This window comes from Suillus bovinus (genome assembly GCF_016758785.1).
Source record: "Suillus bovinus strain UH-Sbo-P2 chromosome Unknown EDB93scaffold_12, whole genome shotgun sequence".
Taxonomy (NCBI): Eukaryota; Fungi; Basidiomycota; class Agaricomycetes; order Boletales; family Suillaceae; genus Suillus; species Suillus bovinus.
In genome coordinates this window covers 277,039-304,164 of record NW_024542068.1, presented here as the reverse complement: position 1 = coordinate 304,164, position 27,126 = coordinate 277,039, and the positions used below count along the sequence as shown (strand labels likewise).

The 27,126-nt window shown below is 47.7% G+C and overlaps 9 protein-coding genes across 9 annotated transcripts; 5 read left to right on the top strand and 4 right to left on the bottom strand.

The window, feature by feature from the left end:
• Nucleotides 1-236: 236 nt before the first annotated feature.
• Nucleotides 237-2,173, top strand: EDB93DRAFT_1080689 (uncharacterized protein; the record flags this gene model as incomplete). Its single annotated transcript, XM_041445560.1, has 5 exons — nt 237-594; nt 645-742; nt 808-1,903; nt 1,970-2,064; nt 2,123-2,173. The coding sequence occupies 5 exons, from the start codon at nt 237-239 to the stop codon at nt 2,171-2,173; spliced, it is 1,698 nt and encodes a 565-aa protein (XP_041310183.1).
• Nucleotides 2,174-2,651: 478 nt separating this feature from the next.
• Nucleotides 2,652-4,141, bottom strand: EDB93DRAFT_130423 (uncharacterized protein). The gene is made up of 4 exons (XM_041454728.1): nt 3,698-4,141; nt 3,555-3,632; nt 3,388-3,492; nt 2,652-3,327 (listed from the first exon to the last, which is right to left on the bottom strand). The coding sequence occupies exons 1-4, from the start codon at nt 4,058-4,060 to the stop codon at nt 2,773-2,775; spliced, it is 1,101 nt and encodes a 366-aa protein (XP_041310182.1). The 5' UTR covers nt 4,061-4,141; the 3' UTR covers nt 2,652-2,772.
• A 1,470-nt stretch (nt 4,142-5,611) lies between these two features.
• EDB93DRAFT_1247990 (retinal short-chain dehydrogenase reductase) lies at nt 5,612-7,234 on the bottom strand (the record flags this gene model as incomplete). Its single annotated transcript, XM_041452661.1, has 11 exons — nt 5,612-5,707; nt 5,757-6,012; nt 6,064-6,133; nt 6,183-6,228; nt 6,278-6,362; nt 6,413-6,498; nt 6,549-6,625; nt 6,680-6,775; nt 6,829-6,930; nt 6,978-7,088; nt 7,141-7,234. 11 exons carry the CDS (start codon nt 7,232-7,234, stop codon nt 5,612-5,614), a joined length of 1,119 nt encoding a protein of 372 aa, XP_041310181.1.
• An 813-nt stretch (nt 7,235-8,047) lies between these two features.
• On the top strand, nt 8,048-11,502 carry EDB93DRAFT_1130827 (uncharacterized protein). The gene is made up of 11 exons (XM_041448937.1): nt 8,048-8,240; nt 8,302-8,493; nt 8,552-8,581; nt 8,642-8,725; nt 8,779-8,799; nt 8,854-8,892; nt 8,944-9,048; nt 9,105-9,179; nt 9,230-9,403; nt 9,455-9,610; nt 9,676-11,502. Exons 2-11 carry the CDS (start codon nt 8,326-8,328, stop codon nt 11,269-11,271), a joined length of 2,448 nt encoding a protein of 815 aa, XP_041310180.1. The 5' UTR covers nt 8,048-8,240; nt 8,302-8,325; the 3' UTR covers nt 11,272-11,502.
• Nucleotides 11,503-11,787: 285 nt separating this feature from the next.
• On the top strand, nt 11,788-14,370 carry EDB93DRAFT_1080833 (glycoside hydrolase family 16 protein; the record flags this gene model as incomplete). Its single annotated transcript, XM_041445574.1, has 13 exons — nt 11,788-11,910; nt 12,069-12,244; nt 12,302-12,392; nt 12,450-12,635; nt 12,689-12,801; nt 12,956-13,026; nt 13,078-13,148; nt 13,206-13,442; nt 13,492-13,542; nt 13,593-13,775; nt 13,900-14,010; nt 14,058-14,227; nt 14,277-14,370. The coding sequence occupies 13 exons, from the start codon at nt 11,788-11,790 to the stop codon at nt 14,368-14,370; spliced, it is 1,677 nt and encodes a 558-aa protein (XP_041310179.1).
• Nucleotides 14,208-16,170, bottom strand: EDB93DRAFT_1130814 (uncharacterized protein). Its single transcript, XM_041448936.1, has 4 exons — nt 15,825-16,170; nt 15,643-15,771; nt 15,199-15,594; nt 14,208-15,149 (listed from the first exon to the last, which is right to left on the bottom strand). Exons 1-4 carry the CDS (start codon nt 16,080-16,082, stop codon nt 14,676-14,678), a joined length of 1,257 nt encoding a protein of 418 aa, XP_041310178.1. The 5' UTR covers nt 16,083-16,170; the 3' UTR covers nt 14,208-14,675.
• Nucleotides 16,171-17,200: 1,030 nt separating this feature from the next.
• On the top strand, nt 17,201-19,620 carry EDB93DRAFT_1247986 (uncharacterized protein; the record flags this gene model as incomplete). Its single annotated transcript, XM_041452660.1, has 15 exons — nt 17,201-17,241; nt 17,297-17,357; nt 17,407-17,445; nt 17,495-17,509; nt 17,567-17,979; nt 18,030-18,258; nt 18,308-18,364; nt 18,414-18,480; nt 18,528-18,548; nt 18,607-18,708; nt 18,756-18,805; nt 18,858-18,987; nt 19,044-19,093; nt 19,142-19,512; nt 19,566-19,620. 15 exons carry the CDS (start codon nt 17,201-17,203, stop codon nt 19,618-19,620), a joined length of 1,701 nt encoding a protein of 566 aa, XP_041310177.1.
• Nucleotides 19,621-23,499: 3,879 nt separating this feature from the next.
• On the bottom strand, nt 23,500-24,474 carry EDB93DRAFT_1247984 (uncharacterized protein; the record flags this gene model as incomplete). The annotated part of the gene is made up of 3 exons (XM_041452659.1): nt 23,500-23,830; nt 24,307-24,359; nt 24,415-24,474. The coding sequence occupies 3 exons, from the start codon at nt 24,472-24,474 to the stop codon at nt 23,500-23,502; spliced, it is 444 nt and encodes a 147-aa protein (XP_041310176.1).
• A 446-nt stretch (nt 24,475-24,920) lies between these two features.
• EDB93DRAFT_1102020 (uncharacterized protein) lies at nt 24,921-26,960 on the top strand (the record flags this gene model as incomplete). Its single annotated transcript, XM_041447167.1, has 4 exons — nt 24,921-25,045; nt 25,098-25,261; nt 25,317-25,701; nt 25,751-26,960. The coding sequence occupies 4 exons, from the start codon at nt 24,921-24,923 to the stop codon at nt 26,958-26,960; spliced, it is 1,884 nt and encodes a 627-aa protein (XP_041310175.1).
• Nucleotides 26,961-27,126: the final 166 nt, after the last annotated feature.

The following is a 27,126-nucleotide window of genomic DNA, read 5'->3' as shown; positions in this document are numbered from 1 at the left end:
TGAGGTTACTCGTTGCTAGACGTAAAGATAAGATGAAAAGCACGTAAGGTAAATCTAGGAGAAACATAATCGACTTGGGTGATCGGTCCGTATCAAGTCTAAGGGCAATGAATTGGGTAATTTACAAGATAAGTCTTTCAAATTCAAACCTTGTTTTTCACTAGCACACGCCTTCTTCGCGTGACTCCTCTATATATTTCAGTCAACCCAGTCCTTCCTTCTTCTGCCCTTCCATCATGACAGAACCCTCCTCCAATGTTACCGTTTCCCTTCTCCCAGTTTCCCTCTCCCTAGTACACATCCCCCGCTCCCGTCTACCCCACCTATCACATCCCGTCCTAAGGCAGATCTTGCAGCCAAACCCCACCTTCATCAATGTCACCTGCAATGAAATAGAACTTAGTCTTTTCGCAGAATCTCACATGCTAGCTGACTTCGAGCCCGTCGCTAGACGAGACAGGCAAAGGCAACGATCTCGCTCTGGCTCCGGATCTAGTTCCAAGCGTGCCCACTCTGTATTACCCCAAGACCACCTTGAAATATCTTACGAAAAGTGGAACGTTCTCCAAATTGATTCCCATTCTGATCAACTCGGTATGTTTGACAACCCCTATGCGCAAATTTATCAATTCACCTATTTCTAGACAGCTCCGGCGCCCGTGTACATGAGCTGTCCGCACCGTTAGCTGCAGCTGGAATTTCTATCTTATATCAGTCCTCTTACTTGAGCGACTTTATATTTGTACGTCCAATATTAAATCATCCGACACCTATCCATTAGTAGCCATTTTAAATTGTAATAATCAGGTCAAGGAATCGAGACTCCAGGAAGTCATGTCTTTACTCGGGTCAACAGGATTCGACCTCTATTCCTCCGACCCGGAACTACTTGCTTCTAGAGTAGTCTCCCCATTGCTTTCCCCAATCTCACCCGACGACTCTTCCATCCCCGATGTAGCCCAAGACATCACGGTAGAATCCGGCGCCATTCTGACTCGTACAAGGAATAGCTTGGACACCGTTTCTGCCGCTGCCCTTAATTTGCAGCACATAAATCTCACGACAACACCTGATGACTCACTATCAAGCAGTCCGACTCATCATAAACCACCTTCGCGTCACAAATCACACTCCCCGACCTCGGGAGAAGTGCGCGTATTGACTCCTAACCTCGCTTGCGTTGGCCTTTCTGATGACAGTGTCGACACATGGGGACTGAAGATCGTAAAGCTGGTAGCGTTCCCTGAATTGATCCCCACCAAGGAACAACCCTCGCAGTCACGCAAGTCACAGGCTCGCAACCCCCACCCTGCCGACGGAGTTCCGCCATCGTTGTCAAGTCGAAAACGATATTCAGATTCATCAGATTCATTTTTCTCCTCGAGTGATGACGACGAAGAAGGCTACTTTTCTCACTCCCCTCTCCGTAACTTGTCGTCTACTTCACTGCAGTCTTCCGCTGCTTCCCGGTCCTTCCCAGACTTGTCTAGTTCTGTCCCTTCTCAAATGGGATCTTTCAAACCCTCCGCAAAACACATCGTTGCATCACTTGCACCTCTCTCTCCTCTGGAATCAAAGCCAGCATCACATCGTAATCCCACTTTTCACCATCTGGACGCATCGGCTACCACAAAGAAGCCTGCAGATGAAACCACACGTGGCATGGTTCCATTCTTCAGCTTCACCCGTACACAAGAAGGCACCTCATTAACGACTGATGTTTCCCTTCTTGCCGCCTTATTTCCTCCGAATGAGCGGCATATGATGATTTGCGCTGGCGAACTCGATGCTCTTGATGCGCAAAGTTCAAGTACAGATTCAGACTCCGAGGACGACGAGGACACGCTTTCATCAGGTGGTGCCCTTAAATGCTTGCAGATCGATCTGCGTAGATTCGGGCTTGGTACGCCATTTTTTCGCTGTCTTCCGGAAGGCTTCATTAACATCTGTGTGCTTCTGTCCCACGTAGACAAACATGGCTTAGTGAACCGTTTTTCGCGAGTCTTGGAACAAAATGGTATCAATCACATGTATAGCTCGACCTATAAAACGGCTAATCTACTGGTACGTATCTCAGTTCCTTAATTACGTGCTTTGTTGTGACAAATTCTGTTATCGGTAGGTTTCTAAAGCACACGCCAATCGTGCCCGAGCTTTGTTAAAGGCTTGTTAAATTCCATCTCCATTAGCAATCATCTATGGCATCAACCGCCACTAAAATGATGCTGGCAAAGCCCGGTGCCGCCTGCATTTCACACACATTGGGTCACACTCAAGAAATTTAGAAGTACAGTACTTTACAAAACCCATATTTTTCGCAAGCCCCCGCTTTTTTTCGTTCACAACGAATGATACCCCCTTTTGTATATCATGATCTTTTTGGTTTAAAATCCCCCCCCACTTTGCCCGTTGTAGCGTATGTCAGCATGTCACCTCATCGTCATTTAGTTGTTATTTTATATCGGGCATTTACTAACCCATGTACATCCAACCACACGCATACTTTTTCAGGAATATTCTGTAGTATGTAGCATCTTGTATTGTTACCGCGACGAGAGTGCCTCATGTTCACGTCAGGGGGGCAGCTTGGGACACAGTTGCCTTTAAGGCGACCCATAATTTCAATATGATCCGTGATAATGAGTGTGAAAATGATGAGAGAGTGTAAAAATACAAAGAAGTTCTGCGGGTATGTGACGTTACTATGTGTGGGGCAGGTACCAACATATGTCGGGAGGTATATAACGATGAACGGAAAGAAACCGTTTCACGCTAAGCGCCAACAGATTTGGAACGCTCGATAACAGACAGGTACCAATCATCGAACGGGGGAAGATCGTCTTCGTCGTCGGAATCCGGCGTGGGCGTCTCACACCGAATAATAGAAAGATCGATATTTGAATCCGTAAACTCCTTGACGTCTGGGGTAAAATGCGGGTGATCGGTACAAGTACAAGTCGTACGCCCCTTCTCCTGTGGTGTGAGAAAACACCCAGATTCGTGAAAGGACGGAGGTATACTAGTCAGATGACACTCCCGCGAGTGGTCAGAGTGGGGCTGAATGAAGGCGGCGTTATCAGGGTCGCCTTGACGGTGCGGACCAGGAACGGAGTCGGTGGCGAGGGAAATGGGATTGATCGGAGGTGTCGAACTGCTCTTGGGATATACCGTGAGGTACTCGTAATTTTGATCTTCGACCCTGTTGCCCCAGGAGATCCACGGGTCATGCGGCTCCGCCGCAATGATGATGATATGAGGTGCTCTAAAGGCACAGTCGGACTCTATGATTGAAACGCCTGGGAAAATTCTGGAGGCAAGTAGGATAGGCTGAAGAAGTTTCGATGTCAGGACCTAGAAGTTCATGCTCGACAATCTGCAAATTCGCACCTGAGCAGGATCTGTCCACACGAAGGGCCGTTCCAACTGTGATGCAGCCATTGATTCATTGAATCGCGTGCAAACCGCGGACGCCGAGAGGGATGCTTCGAATGCCTGAGAGAGAAGGCAAGCATTCAGTTGATTGGTTCGACTGAGGTATTTGTAAGACGGCTAACCACAGCTTTACGGCGGTGTCGGAATATTCCGTCCACTATTTTGCGGAATACAAGCCTTTCAATTGAAGAAGCTTCGACCTAATACAGAGTAAAAAGGAGATGAGATGTTATCAGGGTGGCATAAATAATACAAGCCGGCTTACAGCGAGATGAAGTTTCTTGTGACTGAACACGCGAGGGGGAGATCTCGGCCGAATAACACCAAGGTCATCTGATGGGACTACGGACTGTGAATGAAATTCTTTCGAATTGCAGCCAACTGATTCATCGTGGGATGATGGTGGTGGACGGTGATGGTAGTACATGCTAGGGGATAAACGGGGCACGTTGAGAAAACATGGCCACTGAGGATCAACCCGGTTCTGGTGCGGTGTATAAAAATCGTCTGGGTAAGAGACAGGGGGAGTTATGACTATATGAGGTGCGATGTCAGGATACAATGAGTCAAGCACGATGTTGCGGCCATCCAGGCGCAAGTCGAGGAGGGTATCCTGGAAGCGAGACATTGGAACGGGTAAAGAAAGAGAGGGAGAACACTCACATTCTCTCTGTTCTCTTCACAGATGGAGCAGGAGCATACCAAAGGGTGAGAACCTACGGTCTCTAGTTCGTCTTCGCGAACTATGTGGGAGTCCACAAAAAGTTGCTCGGGAACGGATTCGATGGGTTTAGCTTCCGAACCACCAGTCTTTAAAGTATGTTCTCAGCAAGCTGGGACAGTGTGACAAAGGTGTGTAACATACCATGACATCTGTGCGAGAAAGTGGCTGAAAGGTAGTTGAGGTTTCTGGTGAAGAGAGAAAGGTAAAGCGCTCGTCTGCATCTAAAGGCGAGGCAGAGGCGCAGCTGGCATCTGGCAATGTGCTTGCATTCTGGTTCTGAACGCTTCCAGCGTTCAAATTCACATGCGGCACCAAGACCACTGTGAATTGCTGAGGGTCCGACTCTGAATGTGACATGCAGGTTTGTGTGATGAAGACATCCTGATGCAATGCGTTGATTAGACTTAGCTGAACATGAAGCTTCGACTTACTTTGCTTGTGCGTTCAGTGTCATTGTTGACTGGTTTGGTGTCATGCGAGTAGACTGCGTCCAAATACGGTTCATCGAAGCTCGTGAGCGCGTGGAGCATACGTTCCCACGCCTTACTCCATCTTCTCTCCCTGGTCGCGTTGCATGAGAATGCACATATCATCGACTCTGGGACAGCCAGCATCGACTGTATGATGGTAAGTGCGAGTGATATAATGTTGCTCATAAATGTAGGTGGTCCAGAGTCTGTCATTTGGATAGTGACGCGGTTATGACGCGTCGTGGAGTATCTGCTGTCGAAATAGAGATTTGAAAAATCTCGAACTGAACCATGCTATTTAATTATAGGGACCCAGAACGCTTTGCTGTGGCCAAGCGGAGTTTCTTACACCTTTGTTGCAACTGTGGAAGTCCACAATTCTACACGCCACTCAAATCCAGCACACCGCACCCTTTGTGAACAACTATGGATCTTCAGTCCTGTAGCGTTTTTGGTTGGTCCGCATACTCGGGACTTGTCTGGGTGGCCTCACGCGTCGTAGAGGCCGCAGAATGCTCTGGTCTAGGATCCTTCTCTTAGTGCCCGACAGCCTTCTGGAATTCGGGCGGTCGCATAGCAATATCAACAGGCGTGTCGGAGTTAGCTTTGCTCAGCCTGCTTTGATGACTGGAATTTTCTGCCCATTTTCCCGGCGCCAGCAGTCTGTGCGATGGCGGTGGCGAGCCCGTTCTTATTCCACAACAGGGCATTCATGTTATTCCTGCAGGGACATAGCATTCAGGGATCAATATCGAATGGACAAGATACACAGCCAGGTCGCACATACAAATAGTCTTCTATTACTTGTTCAGCTAAATTTCGAAATTTAAACCCCTGACCAGACTATCTGGGAAATGCCAGTGGTATTATCACCGCATAGCCAAAGCTGCAATCACTGATATCATACTAGGAAACTGACAGTCTGGCTGTGTTTATCCAGCCAGTATATTGCTGCAGCGATATTGACAGTGTTGGTATAATGCTATCACTCTTTACCGTTAGCAACGGAAAGATCTTCCTCATCCGGCCTGCGTGCTGTCACCTTTGTAAAATTCCGCATGGAATGATCAGCTCCGGACAACTGGTTCGCTATCAATCAATGAATCCTCATATACGATAAGATAACAAACCTTCTGACAAAGATCCCGAAGGTAACTGGGTATCATCCTAAGCGCCGGTGACAAATTTGCGTAGAACGGCAGATAAATGGTTCGGGACTGCTGTGCGTCAAGTGCAGTGATGATTTCCTTTACTACTGTCACTGGCGCGACGGATGGTGCGAAGAACTGGAAGAAGCGGTTGGATGGCAGTTGCACGGTGGAGAACAGGGGGGTTAAGATGTGTGCTGGACAAACAATGGTGGTACGAATCCCCGGCGCATTATATCTAAGAGCAGGATGAGTATGGCGCAGTAATGTATGTAATTCATCTACGTACACATTGTCAAGCTCGTAGCGCAGAGACTCATTCATGGTTACCAGAGCTGCCTTTGATGCGCTATAATCGGCTACAGGAATGTGTGAGGGTAGTATTTTATGGAGTTTCTTGAAGCTTACCCATCCGAACACATCCAACGAAGCCCATAATGGATGACATCGTCACCTGGGGTAGCAATTCGTAACATTTCACCCTGACATATGAAGAGACTCACAATGTGACCTGTTTTATTCTTTATCATTCCCGGTAGGAATGCCTTCAAGGTCCAGAAATGGGCCAGGGTATTCACACCAAATGTCCTGAATGTCACAACTAAGCCTTCAGCACTCAAAAGTGTAAAGTGGCATACTGGTATACGTCATTTGGTGTGAGATCGACGATGAGTTTCCCTTGCACAACGCCAGCGTTGTTGACAAGCATAGTAGGTTGCCCAACCTATGGTGCAAACTTAAACATATGTCCGCAAAAGATGCAAGACGACATACCTCGTCAATGATCCTCTTCGAAACGGCTTCGACTTCCTCCCACTTGGAAATGTCACATGGGTAATAAACGACATTGTCTAGTGACGAGATTCGCATTGAATAGAAAATATATATAGGAGATGGGGGCGCACGGTTTTCAGTCACAATCGGATTGATATCAAGCACAACCACCGTGACGTTGCGAACAGCGAGTGTGTTTGCTAATAGTTCTCCTACTCCCGAAGCGCCTATGTTTGTTTTGAGTCACAGAAACGCTCAGTGCAGCTGATAAGGGTCGTACCTCCAGTGATGACTACAATCTGTTCGCTCCAATCTAAGGGTTCAGGCTTGAAGAAAAAGCTCCCTTGGTTACGGTACAATTGTGAGATCCACTTTAAGAGCCCTGCTTGAATGTTAGTATCAGAAGCGCTCGTGTATCTGAGGACGTACAGAAAGCAGAAACAGCTGCGCAATATAGGCATGGAACGAGCACGACTGGATTTGTGAATTCATAACCTTGAAAGACGTAGAATATGGGTATGAAACACGTAAAAAAGGGACCTGTGGAACATCAATGCCTCATCACAAGGATACAAACGACAGGTGCACGAACTGAAAGCTGTCTGCGACAGGACTTTGACAACCATGTCGATATCTACGCTGTCATAGATTGGCGCAGGCTCGTAGCTGGACCCTGGTGCGTTCATATTTAAGTCGGTCGGAATATACCTTGATGATGAGTGCGTAGCAGCCGACAAACTGGATAATACAATAGGAAGATTGATAAGAAAGAGAGTGATAATCGTACGGCACAGCAGAATAACAGCAGAATGAACTTCGTCTTATGGTCTTACATAGCTTAGCCGGGACGACGGGCTATGAGAGGCTGTGAGATTGTTACATCAGCCCATCGCTGATTCACTGTTGTGGACCACAGCCATAAGTTGCAAAGTTTGAAAAAATACACGGTGAAGGACCTAGTTGAAGGTGACTAGACGTTCGAGCTCATGCCAGGACGCGATAGTTTTTACATCCCCATGTGTGCCTTTAGCAACTTTTGAGTTATTTACTATTCCTACCCTGGTTTAAAATTTAAATGGACTCTGCAAATATTATCTACAGATTATCATTGAAGCGATACGCCGTGCATCCAAGTCTGTGCTGCTGAATCTGCACAGGTATTATTGAGGCCGCCATTGTCGGAATTTTGGTATATTGGGATGACATATACTTGTTAGTTTTTTCCTTAATGTCAGCCAGATAGCATAGTGGTAACTTGGACCCCGTTGCGATACTGTGCGGGACTTATCAGGAAACTCCTTTGCTGTTCGACTCTTGCCAACGTCACAATTTGTTGTGACATATATCTAGCTAATTGGCTGAGCTTGCTGACTACTTTTTATATTCCACACCTGGTGGATTAGACTTTTCGGGGAGACACAATTTCCTTTTTGGGTGTTAATTTCGGGGCACATATTTTATTTCGCAATAATATTTGTGCAGCGTTGGAGCTCGTTGGAGTCGAAACATATTAACGTTTGGTATACTGCAGAATTCTGTTTGGTCTACTTTGCAGCCAGTTCATCGTTCGACACTTGAACATCTTTTCTAAGAATCTCTTTACCTTCATCCCCGCGCCTTCAGTCATTCATTAGACAAGTGCCCGCCAACCATAGATAATTAACGCCGAGGGCGTATTCATCCAGGGACACAGTACGTTCGCGCTCTCACTGGCAGAATCCTGTCTTTCCTCATCCAGCCGGAATGATAATAGCTCTACCTACAACTCTCACAACAGATGGGGGTTGAAGCAAGTCGCCCTCCGGCTACTACTCCCATCGGCACTTCAGAAAAGCCAGCGACTGAGGTCGTAAACACCGCTCATGCTCCGTGTGCAACCGCCGTGTCCGCTGTGAGCGCAGGTGCCACTAGCGAGTTCACGCCCGGTCATATTAAAGCAACTTCCGTAAGTCCCTCGCTGCCTTGAGCATGTACCTTTGTCGGACCCTGATAATTTGCAACAGAGGGCCGATGCGACTGCGTCTAGGAACAAGGTCAGGTATTTTGACGCTTTGACTTCAAGATCAGTGACTGAGTTAGGGATAATCCTCAAGGCGATCGTGCATGAAGACAAAGCTATGGTTATTGTGCCTATGCCGGACAATGTTCCGCTTGATGCGTCCTGCGCGGCGGATGCCGTGAGTGCCTTTACAATCTTACCCTGAATTACCACATCTTAAAGTTTGATAAGACCGCAGCTACTAGCATAGAGGTATGGGTTTTAGAACATTTGAAGTCCTTGGAATCTGGACATTTGATATCATAGACACTCGGCCTTGATTACGCATCAGTGACCCGCCAAGAGGTTAGTTTTGCTCACGGTCGCTGCGGAACTACTTTTCACGTCACATTACAGACAAAATGCAACCAAGACTTTTATATCCCGGACCTTGTACTACAAGGACCTCCGTGTACACCGGAGAATGAACCTGTCATTTCCAGAGGCTCCGGCGCATCAGAGGTAAGCAATTATGACCGCTAATCCTCATCTTATCTTGCAAAGTCTAATCTTTGCAGAATATTATTCTACTGCCGTTAATCGAAAGAAAATTACCTGTCATACTTAAAGAAGAAGATGTGCCTGTCAAACACGTCCGTAACATTAAACTAATTGATGCCTACGACACTCACATTTACTGCAGCCGGCCAATAATTCCCTAGACTCGATTTCATCTGCAATCATTCCCGAGTCATTTGAAACATCAGAATCACCGTGTCTTGGTCACGTACAACAGCCATCCTCTAATACCACTCAGCGACTTATCACCACCGCATCCATAGAAATCAGTTCGTCTCCTTGCAAGAACAGCATTATCGTGAGTGTTCCTAGATGTCGGTCTTTATAATATTGGCCAATCAAACTTCAGACACCCGATATAGCATCTACAAATGTCATTCCTTCCGTCTTTGAATCCGCCACTAAGTACAATATGGAGAATACCAGCAGGACCTATACAACTACGCCTATCAAGACCAAAGGTACAGCAGTGCCTGTTGCGGTTACATATGCGGACGCCACAAACGTAAGTTGTTATCATCTTGTTTGTCATCATCCGCGGTGTTTTACAATCAAAATCAACAATTATAGTTAGCCGCACAATATCCAGACCTAGCCTCTCAGATCCTTGTTTCACCACTGCGGGAGCACACCGCATGTCAGGAAATTACCCTGACATCCGAACAGAATTTGATCAAGGAGGACCCGCCAAGCAAGCGTAGGCCTCGTCGACATCGCAGGCACAGGAGTAAACGTTCTCGGGAAAATCAAGAAGAATCGCAGCAACAAAGTCGAGGATCCTTGTGGACCCCGGGACCTGATTCTTCTCCATCCCGCCACAAGGATCCCAGTTCCGCTTCTGGGTTGGTCGATCTGAAAGGGACCTCCGGATTTCATTCCGCGCATGATTCTCGGCAGCCGGATTGGTTGGTCGATTCTGCGCTGCCTACGCCAACTCCATCTGTAGAACGTGCCCCGTCACTCCAGACGAATCGGCATACAGCTCCAGTGCCACCACAAGAAAGAACGCGCAACTACCAACAAGAAAGTGATGACACGAACTGGGGCGCTCCCGCAACTGAAATTCAGGCTTCGATTTCACCTCCTATGAGATTTGCAACGCCGAAACGAGCTCATATTCAAGAACAGCACAGCGCTATGCCTTTACAGAGCGAAGAGCGTGGTGGTACTACCAAGGCTACGAATCTGGCGACTGCTTCTATCGGGCGACGTTCGAGTAATGCGGAGATGTTGCTCACGGAGCTGTTTCGCAAGGCGATGGAGACAAGCAGCCCGTCTGTGACAAAGTTTCGCCACCCCGAGCATAGTCCTCTTAGGAAATCTCAAGCTGAAGGACCGGATCCTATCAAGGCACTCGTAGCAGAGACTGCATGCTCGGTGAATCAGGTGGAGAAGATCATGGAAAGAGACTCCCCTCGGGTCAAATTGCCAGCTCCATCGACGCCTCCGATGAAGACTTCTCCCAATCCTACACACAAGTCCCCAACAGCTTGGATGGAAGAAGACTACACTATACGCCAAAGTTTTACACCCCCAAGCGTGCGGACACACGACCACACTTTAAGCCAGAGTTACTTGCCCCCAGCAGCACGGACGACGGAAGACCACGCTATACCGCAGAACTACAAGCCTCCTCACCAGCGCCTTAACGAGAGCAAGATAACTACGCAGAAGCCGCACATTAACCACACTTCCTCGCTGAATAGGCATTCGAACCCTTGCACGCCGCCTTCTCCGCGCGCGATTGAGTTGATAGAAAGAAGGGAACGCATTCGTCATTTAGAACGACTTCTTTCAAGGGAGCGCGATCTGCCGATCAGCATCACCGGGCTTGCTGTGCCGTCACCCAAACCGACGCAGATGTTACAGCCCATCGGACCGTGGCGGGCTTCTGACGAAAAGGCGTTCCATGAGGGCGGCGCGAACGATGCCGGTACCGGCAGTAATCAGTCTTTAGATCTCGTGCGCGTAATGCAGGCGATGGGCCTGGGCATTTCTTCGAGGAAGGATACTTTGGCTTCGCTCAGGAATGGCAACCCATCTGACATACGAAGGCAGCCAGGTACTATGACGATGGAGGACGGCATCATGCGGAATGACTTTACACGCGCGGTCCGTTCACATGGCTTGAGGTCGCCTCGCGGAGGCGGAGGATATAGAGTGTGAGTACGGGGACTTGAACGTTCCAGTTACAGGGTGGACGCGCTATAGATAGATGAAGGTCCTGGCCTGGATTAATAGCGAGGGAATATTTGGTTGACAGTGAGAAGAGATGAATGATCAATTGATCAATATGATGAGGTGGACTAAAGTTGTCACGTGCGTGTGTGAACTGCAACCTTGTTTGAGTCTATTTTCGGAGATTAAGTATATTCAAATTTAGAAATGAAGTATTGCCTCAACCATTGCGTCCTTTTGTTCAGAATTATTCGGTTCTGCCTTTGTGTTCTTGTTCAAAAATGCAGTCTCAGTTCTTTGAAGAGTATCCTCAGTAGTACGAGATTTCCCATAACAACTCGAACCGTAATAGAACCAGTCGCATTCGTAAATAGAGCCTTCTACTTACTTCTTTGGTTTGAATAAAGTTTTGTATGTCACTACTCCGTTAATCTCTCCTACAGGTAACTATAGATCCAAGCGCGTGGTTACGCCACCTTCTACGTTCTTTCCACTCCCACAACCATGGTGTATTCAGCAGGCAGCGGAGACCTCACCCTTTCTCCAGAGTCGAAGGCGAGCTTGTTGCCTCGTAATAGACACACTCTTTCTCAGTCAGACAGGGTACAAAGTTTCGCAAGTATAACGGTAAGCTCCATCCCACTGGGGCCCATAATGTCTTCGAGCACGTTTACAGACAGAGTCACCGTACACTGCTGGAGCAGGTTCGAGGTTGGCTACAATATCAGACCGCGTATGTGGAGCTCTCCTGCATCGCAAAAGTTGACTAACCGCATGTTTTTCAGTTTCACCTATCGCCGGACCCTCGTGAATGGGGCTTGAGTTTATATAATGATTGCAAAGAACCCGACGACGACCTTCACAATCCCAATGTCAGGGATTACAACACTTGGGGCCCTGATCGCGGTCTAGCAAATCTCGGTTGCCTGCTGGTCTTGGGCATCGGGCTAATCACTCTTTTGTGAGCATTCCTGGTTATTCAAATATTTTCCATTTAACTAAATCTGCATACTCGCAGCGCTGGATATCCAGTAATAACATATTTCACGAGGACTGCGCTATCAAATCAAGGTGGGTTTAACCTAGGAGGGATAAATGCAAGTGGACAAGTAAGTCTTCTTATTATTTTCAAAAGTCCAGTAATTCAACAGTATCTTGCTTGGCAGATACCACAAATTCCTGGAAATCTGGGCCTGATCGACACACAAACCCCTAGTAACGCGTTTACCAAGCCCTCCTGGAATGGCGGGCCGGACTTGCAGCTCGTCTTTTCTGACGAGTTCAATACTCCAGGAAGAACGTTCTGGCCAGGCGATGATCCATACTGGGAAGCGGCTAATCTACATTACTGGGTATGTAACTTACTTCGACAATGCCCATGCTAGGGTGCTGATGGTTATCCCAGCAAACGAACAACCTGGAGTGGTATGACCCCGAGGCGATCACCACGCAAGATGGCTACCTTGTAATAACACTGTCTCAAAAGGAAACGCATAACCTGAACTATCAGGGCGGTGAGTACTTGATAATCTACGATGCTTCTAGGCTTTTTTAAAATCTTCGTTCGTTGTCCTATTTCAAAGTTGCTTATACATGTTCTTAATAGGCATGGTATCTTCATGGCAAGTGCTTAACTGGCCGGCATCTGGTGAACCGTCTCATTCGTATACAGGAATAAATTTTGTTTCACCGGTGGATACATCGAAGCGTCCGTCTCTTTGCCTGGTGTAAACAACATAGTTGGTAAGAGAGCCCGCCATGAATATAGCCATGCATAAACAACGTGTACCACAGGATTATGGCCCGCTATCTGGACACTCGGAAATCTTGGTCGAGCCGGCTATGGCGCAAGCTTGGAAGGAATGGTCCGTCGTTTATCCTTCTCCTCTCTGTTCTCACTCATCGGGTTGACCATGGTTCAGTGGCCATATACCTACGACGCCTGTGACGTCGGCACTGCACCAAATCAAACCTTTAATGGCCTTCCGCTCGCTGCTACTCAAGGCGGAGACCCAACCCAAGGCGGGGCCTTGTCTTTCCTCCCTGGCCAGCGGCTCTCGCGGTGCACTTGCAAGGGCGAATCTCACCCAGGTCCTATGCATTCAGATGGAACATATGTCGGGCGCGCCGCTCCTGAGATCGACATGTTTGAGGCACAGGTATGGTTCGGTTTATGTATTAATCGAACTGGGATCTGATAAACTCCAGATCACGGGTGACCCTCTTACAGGTCAGGTTTCTCAGTCAGCACAATGGGCGGTATGTGTGCGACATCGTATGACCTAAGGCAGAGCTCACGTATCCCTCAGCCTTTCAACGCTGGTTACATCTGGAAAAATACGAGCGATAACGAAATAATACCGAACCCGTCGCTCACAGTTCTAAATACCTACATTGGTGGGGTGGAACAGCAAGCTACCTCCGGCGTGACAACCACCAATGAAGGTTGCTACGAGGGTGAGACAGGGTGCTTTTCGGTGTATGGTTTCGAGGTTCGTTCATGATATCACATCGATCGTTCGCTGGCTGATCGTGCTTCAGTATGTTCCTGGCTTTGAAAACGCGGTTGGTATTTCCCATGGCGTTTTAAAATATCAAAAGTTAATTGATTTACAGTACATAACCTGGATAGCCAACAATGAAGTTGCATGGACACTGAACGTTGCTGGCATGGGACCAGATCCTACTGTCAACATTTCCGCTCGGCCTATACCGCAGGAGCCAATGGTATGTCTTTTTGCATTTCAAATTCATCATGAACTCACTTTTCGTAGTACATCATCATGAATTTGGGCATGTCCACTAATTTCGGTACTGTCGACCTGGATCACCTGCCCTTCCCTGTACACATGCGTGTGGACTATATCCGTGTATACCAGCCATCAAACGCACGTAACATTGGGTGTGACCCGAAAGACTTCCCAACAGCAGATTATATTAACACGTATGTTTCCTGTTCGCTTGGCTCGACGAGAGATTCTCATATCTGTCAGGTACATCGAGGCATATACTAATCCTAACCTTACCACTTGGAAGAACGACTATAAACAACCCTTCCCCAAGAACTCATTCTTAGGCCAGTGCTAGTTTTTTTTGCCTGTCATCACCACGTCTGCGACGTTGCTTTCCTATCCCTTCACTGTATCGGTACAACTGCACCTGACTTTAACACGTTCCCTTTCCCCATACTCACCCATAGCTTGTTTACATATTGCTTTTTGTCTACCGTGGCCTGCTTCGCCCCATGACTATTATTGCTCCTCATCTATTCGTCCTACAATCGTGCTCAACGCGATTCCACGGAATTCACTCACTGCATCATCATTTGTTGGTTAGCAAACCTATATACGCCAATAGAAATAGCATATTGTCTGTACACGAAATACGACAATTCATACATCGGCAAGCTTTGATGGCTCGCTTGAAGTGCGCGGTATCCCTATGCCTGGTAAAAATGAGCGTCTGTTGAGAACGAGACCTTTGAGTGCGCGTATCTCGCGGCGGATTTCGTCCACATCGGTGTTATTTGTCGTGGGGGAGCCGCCGATGCCGCGCATGTAGACCCCGAACGAATATGTCTGGGTGGCGATGTACCCGGTGAAATTTGCGAGTGTTTGAAGGGTTCGTTGTGCAGGGCGGAGAGGTGCTGTTTCGGTCTTGGAGAGCGGAGGGGCTGGTGCGTTACGGGGAAGCGCTGCTCGCAAAGTATCGAGAGCGACGATCATGGGCGGAGGGGGTGATACTATTGGAGGAACATATGTCCAGAGGAGGCTAGAGGGATGTACAGGGATAGACGAGGAAGAGGAAGATTGTGGTGAGGAGGAAGTGAATAGAGGTGATTTGTTGAGTGTTTGCCAGAGCTCATTCTGTGTGACCATATAAGTTCATGACGTTGAAGGCAGATGAAGTACGGACTTGATACTCAGCACCTTGCTCTCCCTTCAACCATGGAAGCTTAATTTCTAGATGGTTAAATAGATCCCCTGTGCTTATTCCCTCTGTGCTTTCCTTCGAACGAGTCAACTCCTCGATACCAGAACGCAAAATCGAGATATTTGGAGTGTCACCAGCATCCTCGTCGTCGATGTCTGCTTTGCGGCGACATGCGAGGATATCGTCTAGCGAATGGCAGTCTGCGTACTCTGGCTCCTCTTTATATATCATGGGTTTTGGTAGGTTGACAAAACATTCCGCTTGCTTCTCTTTGAATGTAGCGATGGATTTGTTAAGACGGAGCATGAGTTCGGACTGGTGCATACGGAGTGCGTGGCGAGCGTGGTAGGTTTGGGAGATTCTCGGCAGAAAGAACCGCTTCGAACGAAGGTCAGGTGTGGTTTAATATGGAACGAGTACACTCACGTAGTAGACGAACAGGACGAATGCAGAGCTACCGGCTAGCCACGTAAATATACGCACAATCCCAACGAGCATATTGGGGAGATTGGATGGAGGGGGCTGGGGATATGTCCGTGGTGGTACTGGTGGAGGCTACGTGCTCATGAGCGACCTGAATCCACGCCAGCTTGATCACTTTCACTCACGATTTCACGGAGCAGTGAATGGATCTCGTCCTGCGTAAGCCCCTTCTCGACGAGGAACGCATGTTTGGAGGTATCGTTCTGCGAGAGGATATGGGGCGTTGATAGGAAAGTGCGGGCTCTTGCTATTAGTTCTGACCGGTCGACGGACGGTTGAGGGGTCTGATCAGGTTTGGTTTCTGGTACTGGCTGCACTAGCTGTCTGTCGGTACCACTTGAAGAAGCTTGCGTTGAAGCCTCAGCTTTCTGATCTGGTTCCATAACACTGATATGTATGGGCTGCTGGAAGGGATGTTATTTATCACTGGAATGCCAACTGATGCCGCAATATGGGAATGTTTGTTTGTTTCTAAGGGCGTTGGCCAAACAAATCGAGCTCAACGTCTCAACTTTCATTAGTTTGAACAAATCAGGCTGCTGCAGACTAAGCTTCTTTCTTTCCATGTTGCGTCGGGATTTAATATCTTGAAGTCGCCAAAAATGCGCGTTATTGATGGGTCAATGACTACGAGATAACTGTACGTCAGAGACTTCGAAGGACTTCGGATTCCCGGGCCAGTACAACAAGTTCCACCTGGCAATGGGCCAACGAGTTTCATAGTCTCATAGACAGGCATTGGATCAGGTGAAATTAACGCGACACCACGACATGCAACATTCCTCGAGATGCTGGAGTCTTATCCTCAATGCAGCGATGATGTTGAACTACTTTGTAGTACGGACGCTGCTGTGCAAGCCCCTGGTGGGGCACGAGATGCGCTCGCTGTCAACCCCCTACTCCTATTGGTGATGGTTTTCCATGAGGTGAATTTTTATTTCTTTTTGCTCATTGTTTTTGCGTATCTGCTTACATTGATTTGTTGTTTTAGACACATCGTGTATCTTTGATCGTGACTCGGACCATATACAGTCTGTTCGATGTGATATTTTTGATTCATCTCAGTCAACGTCCCTCGGCGGGGCAGTTTTGTCTTCTCGTCAACGCTCTGAGTCTATTCTAAATGATGTTTTCTTGGGATCGTATTCCTCGGGCATTCGTTTCAGTCCTTTTTCGCCCGAAGTTGCACTGCTCAAAAAGGTGTGTCTTTTGAAAGGTCTAGATTTCGATAAGTCTTGTTCGTTGACCGAGCTATGTAACTCACTGTTGAGGCACTTACTTCATGGGCAGTGCGTTGCTTCGCATGCTCGAGCTAAGCATCGTGATTATACCGCTTGTTGGGAGATTGCTGCAGGTTTTAGATCGTCCTCTGATTTAGAGCATGTAAAGTGCCCCGAAGAGCGATGTATGCGATGCGATAAATTGTTTGACATAATTGGATACCGCGAACTGCCGAGACAGGTAGCGGGTTTTGCCACTTTAGCTGGCGCTATAGCTTATCATGAGTGAGATCCAGCGGAGAGTCGCCATAATTGGCGCCGGGTAAGTATCGCTTTTGATTTGACGGTACGCTAACCGAGCATTGCACCGCGCGTAGTGTTGCTGGGTTGACCCAAGCTATTGCTCTCAAAACCAAGCTTAAATTTCACAATTTCACAGTGGGTACATCTATGCAATGAGTGGTATGCTTGCTGAGTATTTCAATAGATATTTGAGAAAGGGTCTGAAGTCGGTGGAGTGTGGCGGGTACGTTTTTATCATGTACCAAACGTTTTCCTAACGTTCTTTTCCACAGGCCAACACATATCCTGTACATGTTATCAACGACTGAAAGTGCAACATACCGCTCACATCAAAGATTTTTTAGGGATGCTCGTCGGATCTCGACATCCATTGGTACAGCTTATCAACAGACCTTTACCCATACTGGAACAAGTCGCATGGCCTCCAACCGGAGATTCAAGCCTACTGGATTCGGCTCTCAAAGAAATATAATCTGTACCCGCACATCGCATTCAACACGAAGGTGTTATCTGCGGAGTGGGATGATGCCAAACAACAGTACACCGTCGTCGCGGAAGATACCTTATCGGGCAAGAGGACGATGAGTATGGCCCACGTCGTGATATCTGCCCTTGGTATTATGGAGGTCCCAAATATACCATATGAGATCCCTGGAGTTAGGAAGTTCCAGGGAGCTTCGTTTCACTCTGCAAAATGGCCAGATTCAATAGATCTGCAGAATAGGCATGTCGCAGTGATTGGAAATGCCTCTTCCGGGTGAGTTACACAGTACTGCGCATTCAGTGATGATTCAGACATATAACAAGAGCACAATTCGTACCATCTGTATCTGAAGATTCGTCTGTTGAAGTAGTAAACTTCATCCGCACCCCGACGTGGTTCCTGACTCGAGTGAGAACCTTTATGCTATGTTTAATGGGACGACAACTAAACGAAGCATATAAGCCACATGTTCCGTACTCGGACACTGCGAAATGGATCTTTGCTAACATCCCCCTAGTGATGCGATTGCATCGAGCTTGGATCATGTTCTGGGTCGGGCCTCCTGCATTTCAGAATTTTAGCTTGCTGACATTTGCTACAGTTCGTTGCTCCCCTTCATCTACCCATGAGTGATAAGGCTCTCCAGAAACAACGTGACGTGAGCCGGGGTCGCGAGACTGGGTATTCGGTCTAACACTTTTGCTTAGGCAATGTCGAAATATATCCTTGATAACGTACCAGATAGATACCGTCCTCATATGATACCTGATCATCGTACGTGTCTGATCAAAAGCTCTTGTTTGTGCTCACATGTTCCACAGCTCCAGGTTGCAAGCGGACTGGTTCGTCGGCGGCAGTCAAACTTGTGCGATATTCTCTTTCTCATTCCATTCCGTACAGTCGCGGACGGTGGTTTCCTGGAAAGTCTCCATCGCTCTAACGTGACACTGAACTTCGACGGAATCGCCGAGATAGTGGAGAATGGCATCATTACAAAAACCGGTGTGTGGGCCGTCAGGGACATCATCACTTTCCTCACATCAGTTTAGGTGAAACGTTGCCATTTGATGTCATTGTATACGCCACCGGATTCATCGGCGTGAGTTGCTATACATGATCCAACATCCATTGGATGCCAACTGCACAAACAGGAGCGGTTCCCGATGCACGTTCGTGGCTTGAATGGGGCCACTGTCCAAGGCTATTATGATGCACGCGGTGGCCCTACCGCATACATTGGGACTGCGATTCCAGATCTACCAAACTTTTACTTGATCAATGGTGAGTTCAGTGGGGAACTTACCATCATCAACTGTCACCTGAGGTGATAATCACAGGGCCAAATACTGGCACACGAACATCGGCGGTGTTCATTGCAGAAGTGCAAGTAAGTAGACTTTGATTTCTGTATCTTTTCACTCAAGTCTGTTGCAAGGTTGCATACATCCTTCAACTCATAGAGCCGGTCCTCACCGGATCTGCCTCATCTTTCACCATCAAAGACACACCCACAGATACATATAATGCCAAGATACAACAACAGCTCTCTCGCTCGGTGCATGTACACTGCCACTCTTGGGCGCGTACAAACGGCACAGACAAGATATTCTATCCGTTTCCTTGGCCTGCAACGGTTTGGTGGTGGTTACTCCGTAAACCAAATTGGGATCATTATATAGCAGTCGACGCCGAGAAATGGGTATGGGCAAGGCGAATCAAGGTTATTAAGAAACTTTTGAAATGCAGCGCAGTCTTTACGCTATTATGGTCATGTATCAGCCTGCGCCGCAGATTTGACACGATACGGTGAGTCAATCGTTGTTCTCAATGTCTGACAAATAAGTGATCTCTATTTTTAGGCAGGCGACTACCATGACTTGTGACTACTTGAGTAAATTCTCCCTCCGTCTTTAAGATGCCATAGGTCTACGAGACATCATAATTATATGAAGTAGAAACTGGATGGCTTGTCTCCTGATCTTACAATGAAGTTCGTCTCTGTGTGGAATTTGCACTTATTGGTGGGGAGCAGTGATGTACACGTGCGCATTCCGTATCAACTATTTTCGACTGACATACTTCATTGCACTGCACATAGTGGCGCAGTTGTTCTGCCAAAAGTAATGATCACTGGCACTAGGCCCTGCCTCGGACACACTTGTTATCAAGGGCACAGGGAGAGGTGTTTTAAATTCCAACAGTGCCGTGGAAAGAGCAAGAAGAAATCAGTCTCTATTTGAATCAGCCTGGATTTTGTCGAGAAATTTACAATAGTAAGTCCTGTGATCTCGATCAAGCATACACGTAATGAACTAACAAGTTGCACGTCGTATATACCAGCGATGGAGCAGCCCAGCAAGTTGGTCATCTTCGACGTCATTGTCAACATCAAGTCAACAGGCCTCAAGGAGCACCAACGATCCTTCAAACAACAAGATACTCGATGAAGACATTGGTCATGGCTTTCAACAGTTCATGCACAAGGGCCAAGACGATCCACGAGTTGACGCTAGAGGCCTCGAAGGGCACACCGACATCATCTCTAGTCTAGCACTTTCATTTGATATGCTTTAAGTTCTAGCGCTTCTTGGGACAACAACACCAAGGCCGCCAGCTCCTCGCCTTGTTCCACGTTCCAAGTCCCTTCATACTACACCACTAGCTTTAACGAGGTGGGAAGACACCGAGATTTTCATGTGCGACATTCCACACGATATTCTTTCGACTGTCTTGTCTGCACAAGAAGCGCAACCTAATGTATGCATTCATCTGTATATATCTATCCGTTCGTGCGCCAACATTCTCGTTCAGACCAGTGCAGCTAACGTCCTCGCCGGTTGATTGTCTCAATGTATGTGACCGACTATCTACCCACACCGTTCCACTCGATTTTATTACAACAGTCCAACGCAACACGTCGGGCCGTGCGTCGTAAACCAGTAATCTCGCCTGTCACATCGATCTTTCGCTTCTCGGCCGCTAGGACCTTTCCTTACAACATACCCACAGGAACGTGATTTCCTTCTCTACCTCCGCAAGCTGCTTCCTTCCCGCACAAATGTAGATCGGTACGAAATGCGCGAGAATGGTACTACGCACCACCGCTTTTTATCACAGATTAAATGAGGTTTCAACTCCTCATACTTCGTTTTTTTGGATCCTTGTTTGTTGCTCGGTGGGGCGAGCGTCGCTCTATGCTGGACAGTACACACGTATAGTAAGTTATGTGTGTGGCTGTTGTTTTATGACCTTTTCTTTCAATTCAGCGCGTTCTAGCTGGACCATCAATCGCAAACAGTTTACCCTCCGATCGGCTGACATCATGATATTTAACAGATGTCGATAACCGACGCTCAAAGAAACCATGCTTGGCCTCCGCACGGATTCGTTAGGCTTACAACGAGGACAAAACGATGAAACGTAAATAATTCAGTCACAAGGTATACATTCAGGGTCTTGAGATTTTCTGTCCTAAAATCTTCATTGCTCGAGCAGTAACATTTATTCAGAAGCAAGCGTTTCCGCAACGAACTACCCACGTGTGGTCCCATTAAACACCCTGCATCGATGAGAAAGCAGAAACACGACTCACTGTAGCTCATTAGACACAAATGTACACCAAGGGAGCTGGCTACCACGCTGGTGAGACAACAAATTCTGGATGACACTACTCATACTCACCTCATCAAACCTTGGGTCAAATTCTAGCAAACACTCATAGCCAGGGCAGCAATCTGAGCTTGTTTTGCAATAGAAAGGATATATATAACATTCACTGTCAGCACTGACAGTCATAGACGCTGTCAAAGCGGCGACAACGGCAAGGACGACTTTGAAGGAGAGATGCATTATGTGTGAGATGCGATATGTGATCTCGAAAATGAACCAAGTGGTAGGAAGACTGGGTGTCTTTACTTCCTGAGCACTATTCTACGCAGAACTTATAGCAGATGACATTTACCATGCCAGCAGATTGCTGACGGAAATTTGTAAAGCAAGCAGGCACTTCTCCTGAATCTCCTCAAACAAAACATGTTGGTCGAAATGCTACTTAATGAAATTCACGCGCACGCATGATAGCCGGCTAGATATATCGAATAGGCTACCGCCCGTTCGGTGTCCACCTTCAGCTGAGGATGGTATCTATCTGATACACGCTCGCTCCATGATTGGTTCTGCAGTATATGTTAATGATCGCTGTTTTATACTGTTCTGTCACCCCACTCATGCTATTTTCATCAGATGTTCTGACAACTCAGTGACGAGTTGCCCCGAGTCAGGCTTGCTCCATGATTGGAGCTACAGTATATGCTAATGATGTTCGCTGTTTTATCATATACTGTTTTGTCACCTCATGCTATTTCCACAGGATCTACAACCTCTTGATGACGGCAATCGTAGTTAAATCATCTTTACCAGCCGGAGCAATCTGAATGAGGACGAAGAAAGTGATTTTGTATTATGAAGGGACAATAAAACCCAAATGACCGAAGGTCCAGGTCATCGCTTGTATGCATATAAATTGATCCGTGTAACATGTCTTCCAGTATCGTTTTTATTGCTTGCACTATAACATCAACATCAATTTATCATATCATCGACTAGTACACCCCTCGGATTACTTGTCCTCACATGTAAGATACACGCATCAAGGCCTGCGCGTCATCAAGTGCGAGTGAATCGGCATCGGCGACTGAAGGTGCTGGACATCTGACTATCCACAACACTCCTCTCCGACGGCCCAATCGAGGTCGACAACAGGCGCCCACTTGTTGCCTCCCGGAACGAAGACCGCTCGTGCTTGACGCAGACAATTCACATATACACGCACACTCCAAATCACGCTCCACTCACCGCTGCAGACGCATGGTCCATTCCAGAATCAGCTCGTTGCCAAGACCAATTTCCCAACGAGCCTCGCGCAAAGTCATCTGATTTCATTCTTTCCCGTAGTTTGACTTTTGCGTTTAATGTGCGGAGGATGGACAAGGTGTAGAGCTTGCCTGTTTGAAGCAGGAATACTAGAACTAGACGGTTGGCGTTTGCCTGGGTATTCGTCAGAATGCGTTGGTATGCGAACAGACGTCAAGTGGCACCTCACGTTATGCGAGAAGCGCAGTACTGCCCAGCTTCGATGACAATGATGCCCTGGAAGAAAAACTGCATGAATACGCCGACAAGGATCGCACCGGGTGGCTCCTCGAGAACGTGTATGGTCCTATTAGCTGCAATATCGATGGTCGGTCGACTGGCGTCCAACATAATGGTCGATGCGTGAGATGAAGAACTGTTGAACTGATTCGTGTCATGGGCAGTTAGAATTCAAATCAAATTGTGTACATGGTATGGCTGACATTTCGTCATGTGCATAATATAAAATTATCACGATTCCATTGGACATAAGATAACAATATGTGCAAGACGTACTAGCGTAGGGACATAAAAGATGAAGGAAGGAGAGTCACGAGGATGGAGGTGGTGGTGCTAGTGCCTCAAGGTCTCTCCTATGGCGTAAGTCCTCCCAGATCGTGAGGTGTTCCTGCGTACAATGCATAAAGAGATCTTCAAACTTTGGTATCACTAACACATCCGGTTGTTCGGGTATCATACCCATATCATAGCGATCACTGGGAGAAACGATGAAGACTGTGGATATGCAGAACGAGGGTTGACTTACAGGCATCTGCTACAGAAATAACCATCAACTACTTCAGCGTCTGCCTCGTAGATCATGTAGACACATTCTTCAACGGATCGCAAATTATCCCCACTCGATGGGCTAGGGACCTTTTCTTAAGCAGGCGACGGTGTGACGGAGCTTGGCGAAGTTGGGTTGGAACCAACTGCAGTGTCTGAAGGCGTGAATGCAATCAAAGCCTCGTCGTTCGCAACGTCCACTCGGCCTGTTGAGGTCGCGCCTGTATTTTCTTGAAGTGGCGCAGGAAGCGAGGGTGGCGAAGTTGGATTTGAACCGACTATAGTGTCTGGAGAGGATTGTATTGGCTCAGGATTTACGTTGGCGATCACATCCTCAGGCGACTGAGTGGGTTCTGTGGTCCTCTGTCTCTTGATTAACACGTCGGGCCGCGCGTCGTGAACCAGTAATCTCGCCCTATGCTGGACACTGCAGTGTCACGTATAGTAAGTTATGTGCGTGGCTGTTGTTTTATGACCTTTTCTTTCAATTCAGTGCGTTCTAGCTGGACCATCAATCGCAAACAGTGTCCCCTCTGATCGACTGACATCATGGCATTTAACAGATGTCAAGGACCGACCGAAGCTCAAGGAAACCATGCTTGGCCTCTGCACGGATTCGTTAGGCTTACAACGAGGACAAAACGATGAGACGTAAATAATTCGGTCGCAAGGTATACATTCAGGGTTTTGAGATATTTCTCTGTCCTAAAATCTTCATTGCTCGAGCAGCAGTAACATTTATTCAGGAGCAAGCGTTTCCGCAACGAACTACCTACGTGTGGTCCCATTAACCACCCTACACCAATGAGCAAATGACTCACTGTACCTATGCACATAAGTACACCAAGTAAGGCTACCACGCTGGTGAGACAACAAATTCTGGATGACACTACTCATACTCACCTCGTCAAAATTTGGGTCATATCGTTCCACGCAATTATAGCCAGAGCAGCATTCTGTGCTTGAATAGCAATAGGCAGGATATCTAGAGCATTCACTTTCAGCACTGACAGCCATGGACGCTGTCAAAGCGGCAACAACGGCGAGGACGACTTTGAAGGAGAGATGCATTGTGTGTGAGGTGAATTAATTGGTAGGAAAACTGGGTGTCTTTATTTCCTGAGCACTATTCTGCGCAGAACTTATAACAGATGCCATTTTTCATGCCAGCAGATTGCTGACGGAAGTTTGTAAAGCAAGCAGGCGAACGTGTTGGTCCAAATAAAACTTAATGAAATCACGACGCATAATCCTCACGCGCATGGCCGGCTAGATATATTGAATAGGCTACCGCCTGTTCGGTGTCTACCCTCACAACTTCAGCTGAGTCATGGTACTTAACTTATTCAATTGCTTAGTCAGCGGTTTCAGAATTCAATACAATTAGACGAGACATCCGTCCATCCGTCATTCGTCACATCCGAGCTCGAGGATGTTGCTGCACTTAATAGCGACGACTTTTACTTCCTTCATCTACACGTCCTTTTTCACAAATGATGATGCAGGATATCGATAACATGTCATCTTTGGGATCGCACTCCACTTCACTGTCCCTTTATCATTTCCTTTGGCAGCGACAAGACCGGTCTGTCGTGAAGCGAGGGTTGAAATGTCATGCTCTAGATTTGGAGGGATCCAACGGGTTAGTTGGTTTTACTTCTTATGGTCTTGGAATCATACTGAGGCCAATACAGGGTATACCCACTCACCTTCGATGCCATTGATCTTTCTGGATGTCCTGGTGTTGAGTTACCAAACGGAGCGACTTCCATGGTCATCCGTTCAGAGTATGAATCACTCTTTGAACACATCTCCGCAATTGAGCGCAATTTCATAGTGCATGGATCGGCAGGTATTGGTAAGTCGAATTCCTTCCAGAGGCACTGCTGCTCAATGCAACTGACTATCCTTAGGAAAGACACATTTCTTGGCATACCTCCTCGTCAAGCGACTTCTCGCTCGTCAACCGGTGACGTATCAGATTGACCATTTACACTCATTCGTCATGTGCTTCACCGCGGATGGGTTCTTTATCCTCCCGCAGGAGAACAGCGAGTATCATCCCCTGTTCCAACGCGAAGATGTATGGCACCTCGTCGACAGCATGCATGAAGATCCCACCACGCACCCGAACACCGCACATACTCAGGCATTGATGTGGGGCACGTGTGGCAAGGCTATCTTCACCACGTTTTGGCCGGATAGTCTGGGCTTCAAAATTGACTGGTCACCTGGGTATGAAGTTTCTCTTCAGCGGTGGATGAAACCGTGTACATGGGACGAGATCGTTGCGATGAGGTAAATCATCATGTACGCATTCTTCGTGATGACTGACCACTTCCCTTAGTGCTCTTACTGCAAACAAGCACGAAGAGCACGATCCAGAGGCTCTGCGATGGTCTTACACTCATTTCGGGTCCAACGCGCACACTTGCCTACAAGTGTCTCGCCACCCCAGCCACGCTGAATATTACACCAATGAATTAGAGTGCACTCGCGATAATTTCTGGTTCCAGCGTCCCGCATTGCGCGAGCATGCAGCCCTATTCAGCCGTAGCCTCTTCGCCGTGCAACCTGGAGATACTCGCACAGAGCCACTGCCCTATCCGGTCTCACAATTTGCCAGCAGGCTCCTCGCAGACGGGATTGCCTCCTTTGATCCTTCTACCGCCAAGGACGCTGTCTGCAACCTACTTGACTCAGAAGACACCGAGGAGTCAGGCAAGATATTATATCGTCAGGCTGCGATAGCGCTTATGTCCAGGTTCGGAGGGGCTTTCGAGCTCTGGTGTCCCGACTCACAGGGGCATTACCAGCCAGCACACGAAGACCTGAATTTGCGTGGCAAGCTTGACCTCGAGAGCAAAGAAGGGCGGGCTATACTGCCCTCAAACTATACATACTCCACTCAAAGCGAACTTGCGGCGCTGGCCGAGAATTATCCGCACGTTCTTCACTCCCCAAAGCATGCGCTCGTACACCCAGGCATCGACGCGATCATGTTCAACGATAGCACCTCCACGGTCTGGCTTGTGCAGGTGACACATGGACCACCGCGCCCGATATCTCCCCAGGGTCTGCTCTTCCTGCTCAGTACCGTAAGAGGCACCGCCTACGAGCCGTCCCCCATCCGTGCTTGGAACCTCATAATCGTATCACGCGAGCAGCCGAACACAGACTCCTTTCAACTCAGTGGGTCGAAAAAGACGCAGTTCTTTCACTCTGTGTTCTGGGACCCACGCATCAAACCATACGTCATGCAACTTCGTGATGCGGACAGCTCTTCTAGTGAACCGTACGAGCAGTGGGGTTTTCCTTACAAGAACACATGGAAACACTCGCTCGGCCTCTCACGACGCCTCGCAAAACGACTGGTGGATTTTTTGCACAGACCTCGGCAGGAAACTGGACTAAACAGTGCAGATCAAGTGACTGCAACACTTTGGAGTACGACTATACAGACGTCGGGGGTACCGGGAGCTCAGCTGCTCGGGGAATTGACGAGAGAGCAACCAGTTGGCCCCAATGGGTTTCATACGCGAATTCCTATTGGGTAAAGCAGGAGAAGACTGGTGATAAGTCTATCATGAACTTGTAGAGCTATTATGATAATGTACGCAGCCAAAAGGATTCAACAGTGGTGGAAGCTCCTCTACATTTTTCTTGACCGAAGTTGTGATAACCGAATAGTACTTAGTCGAAGTCTGTCGAATTTCTTTTCTT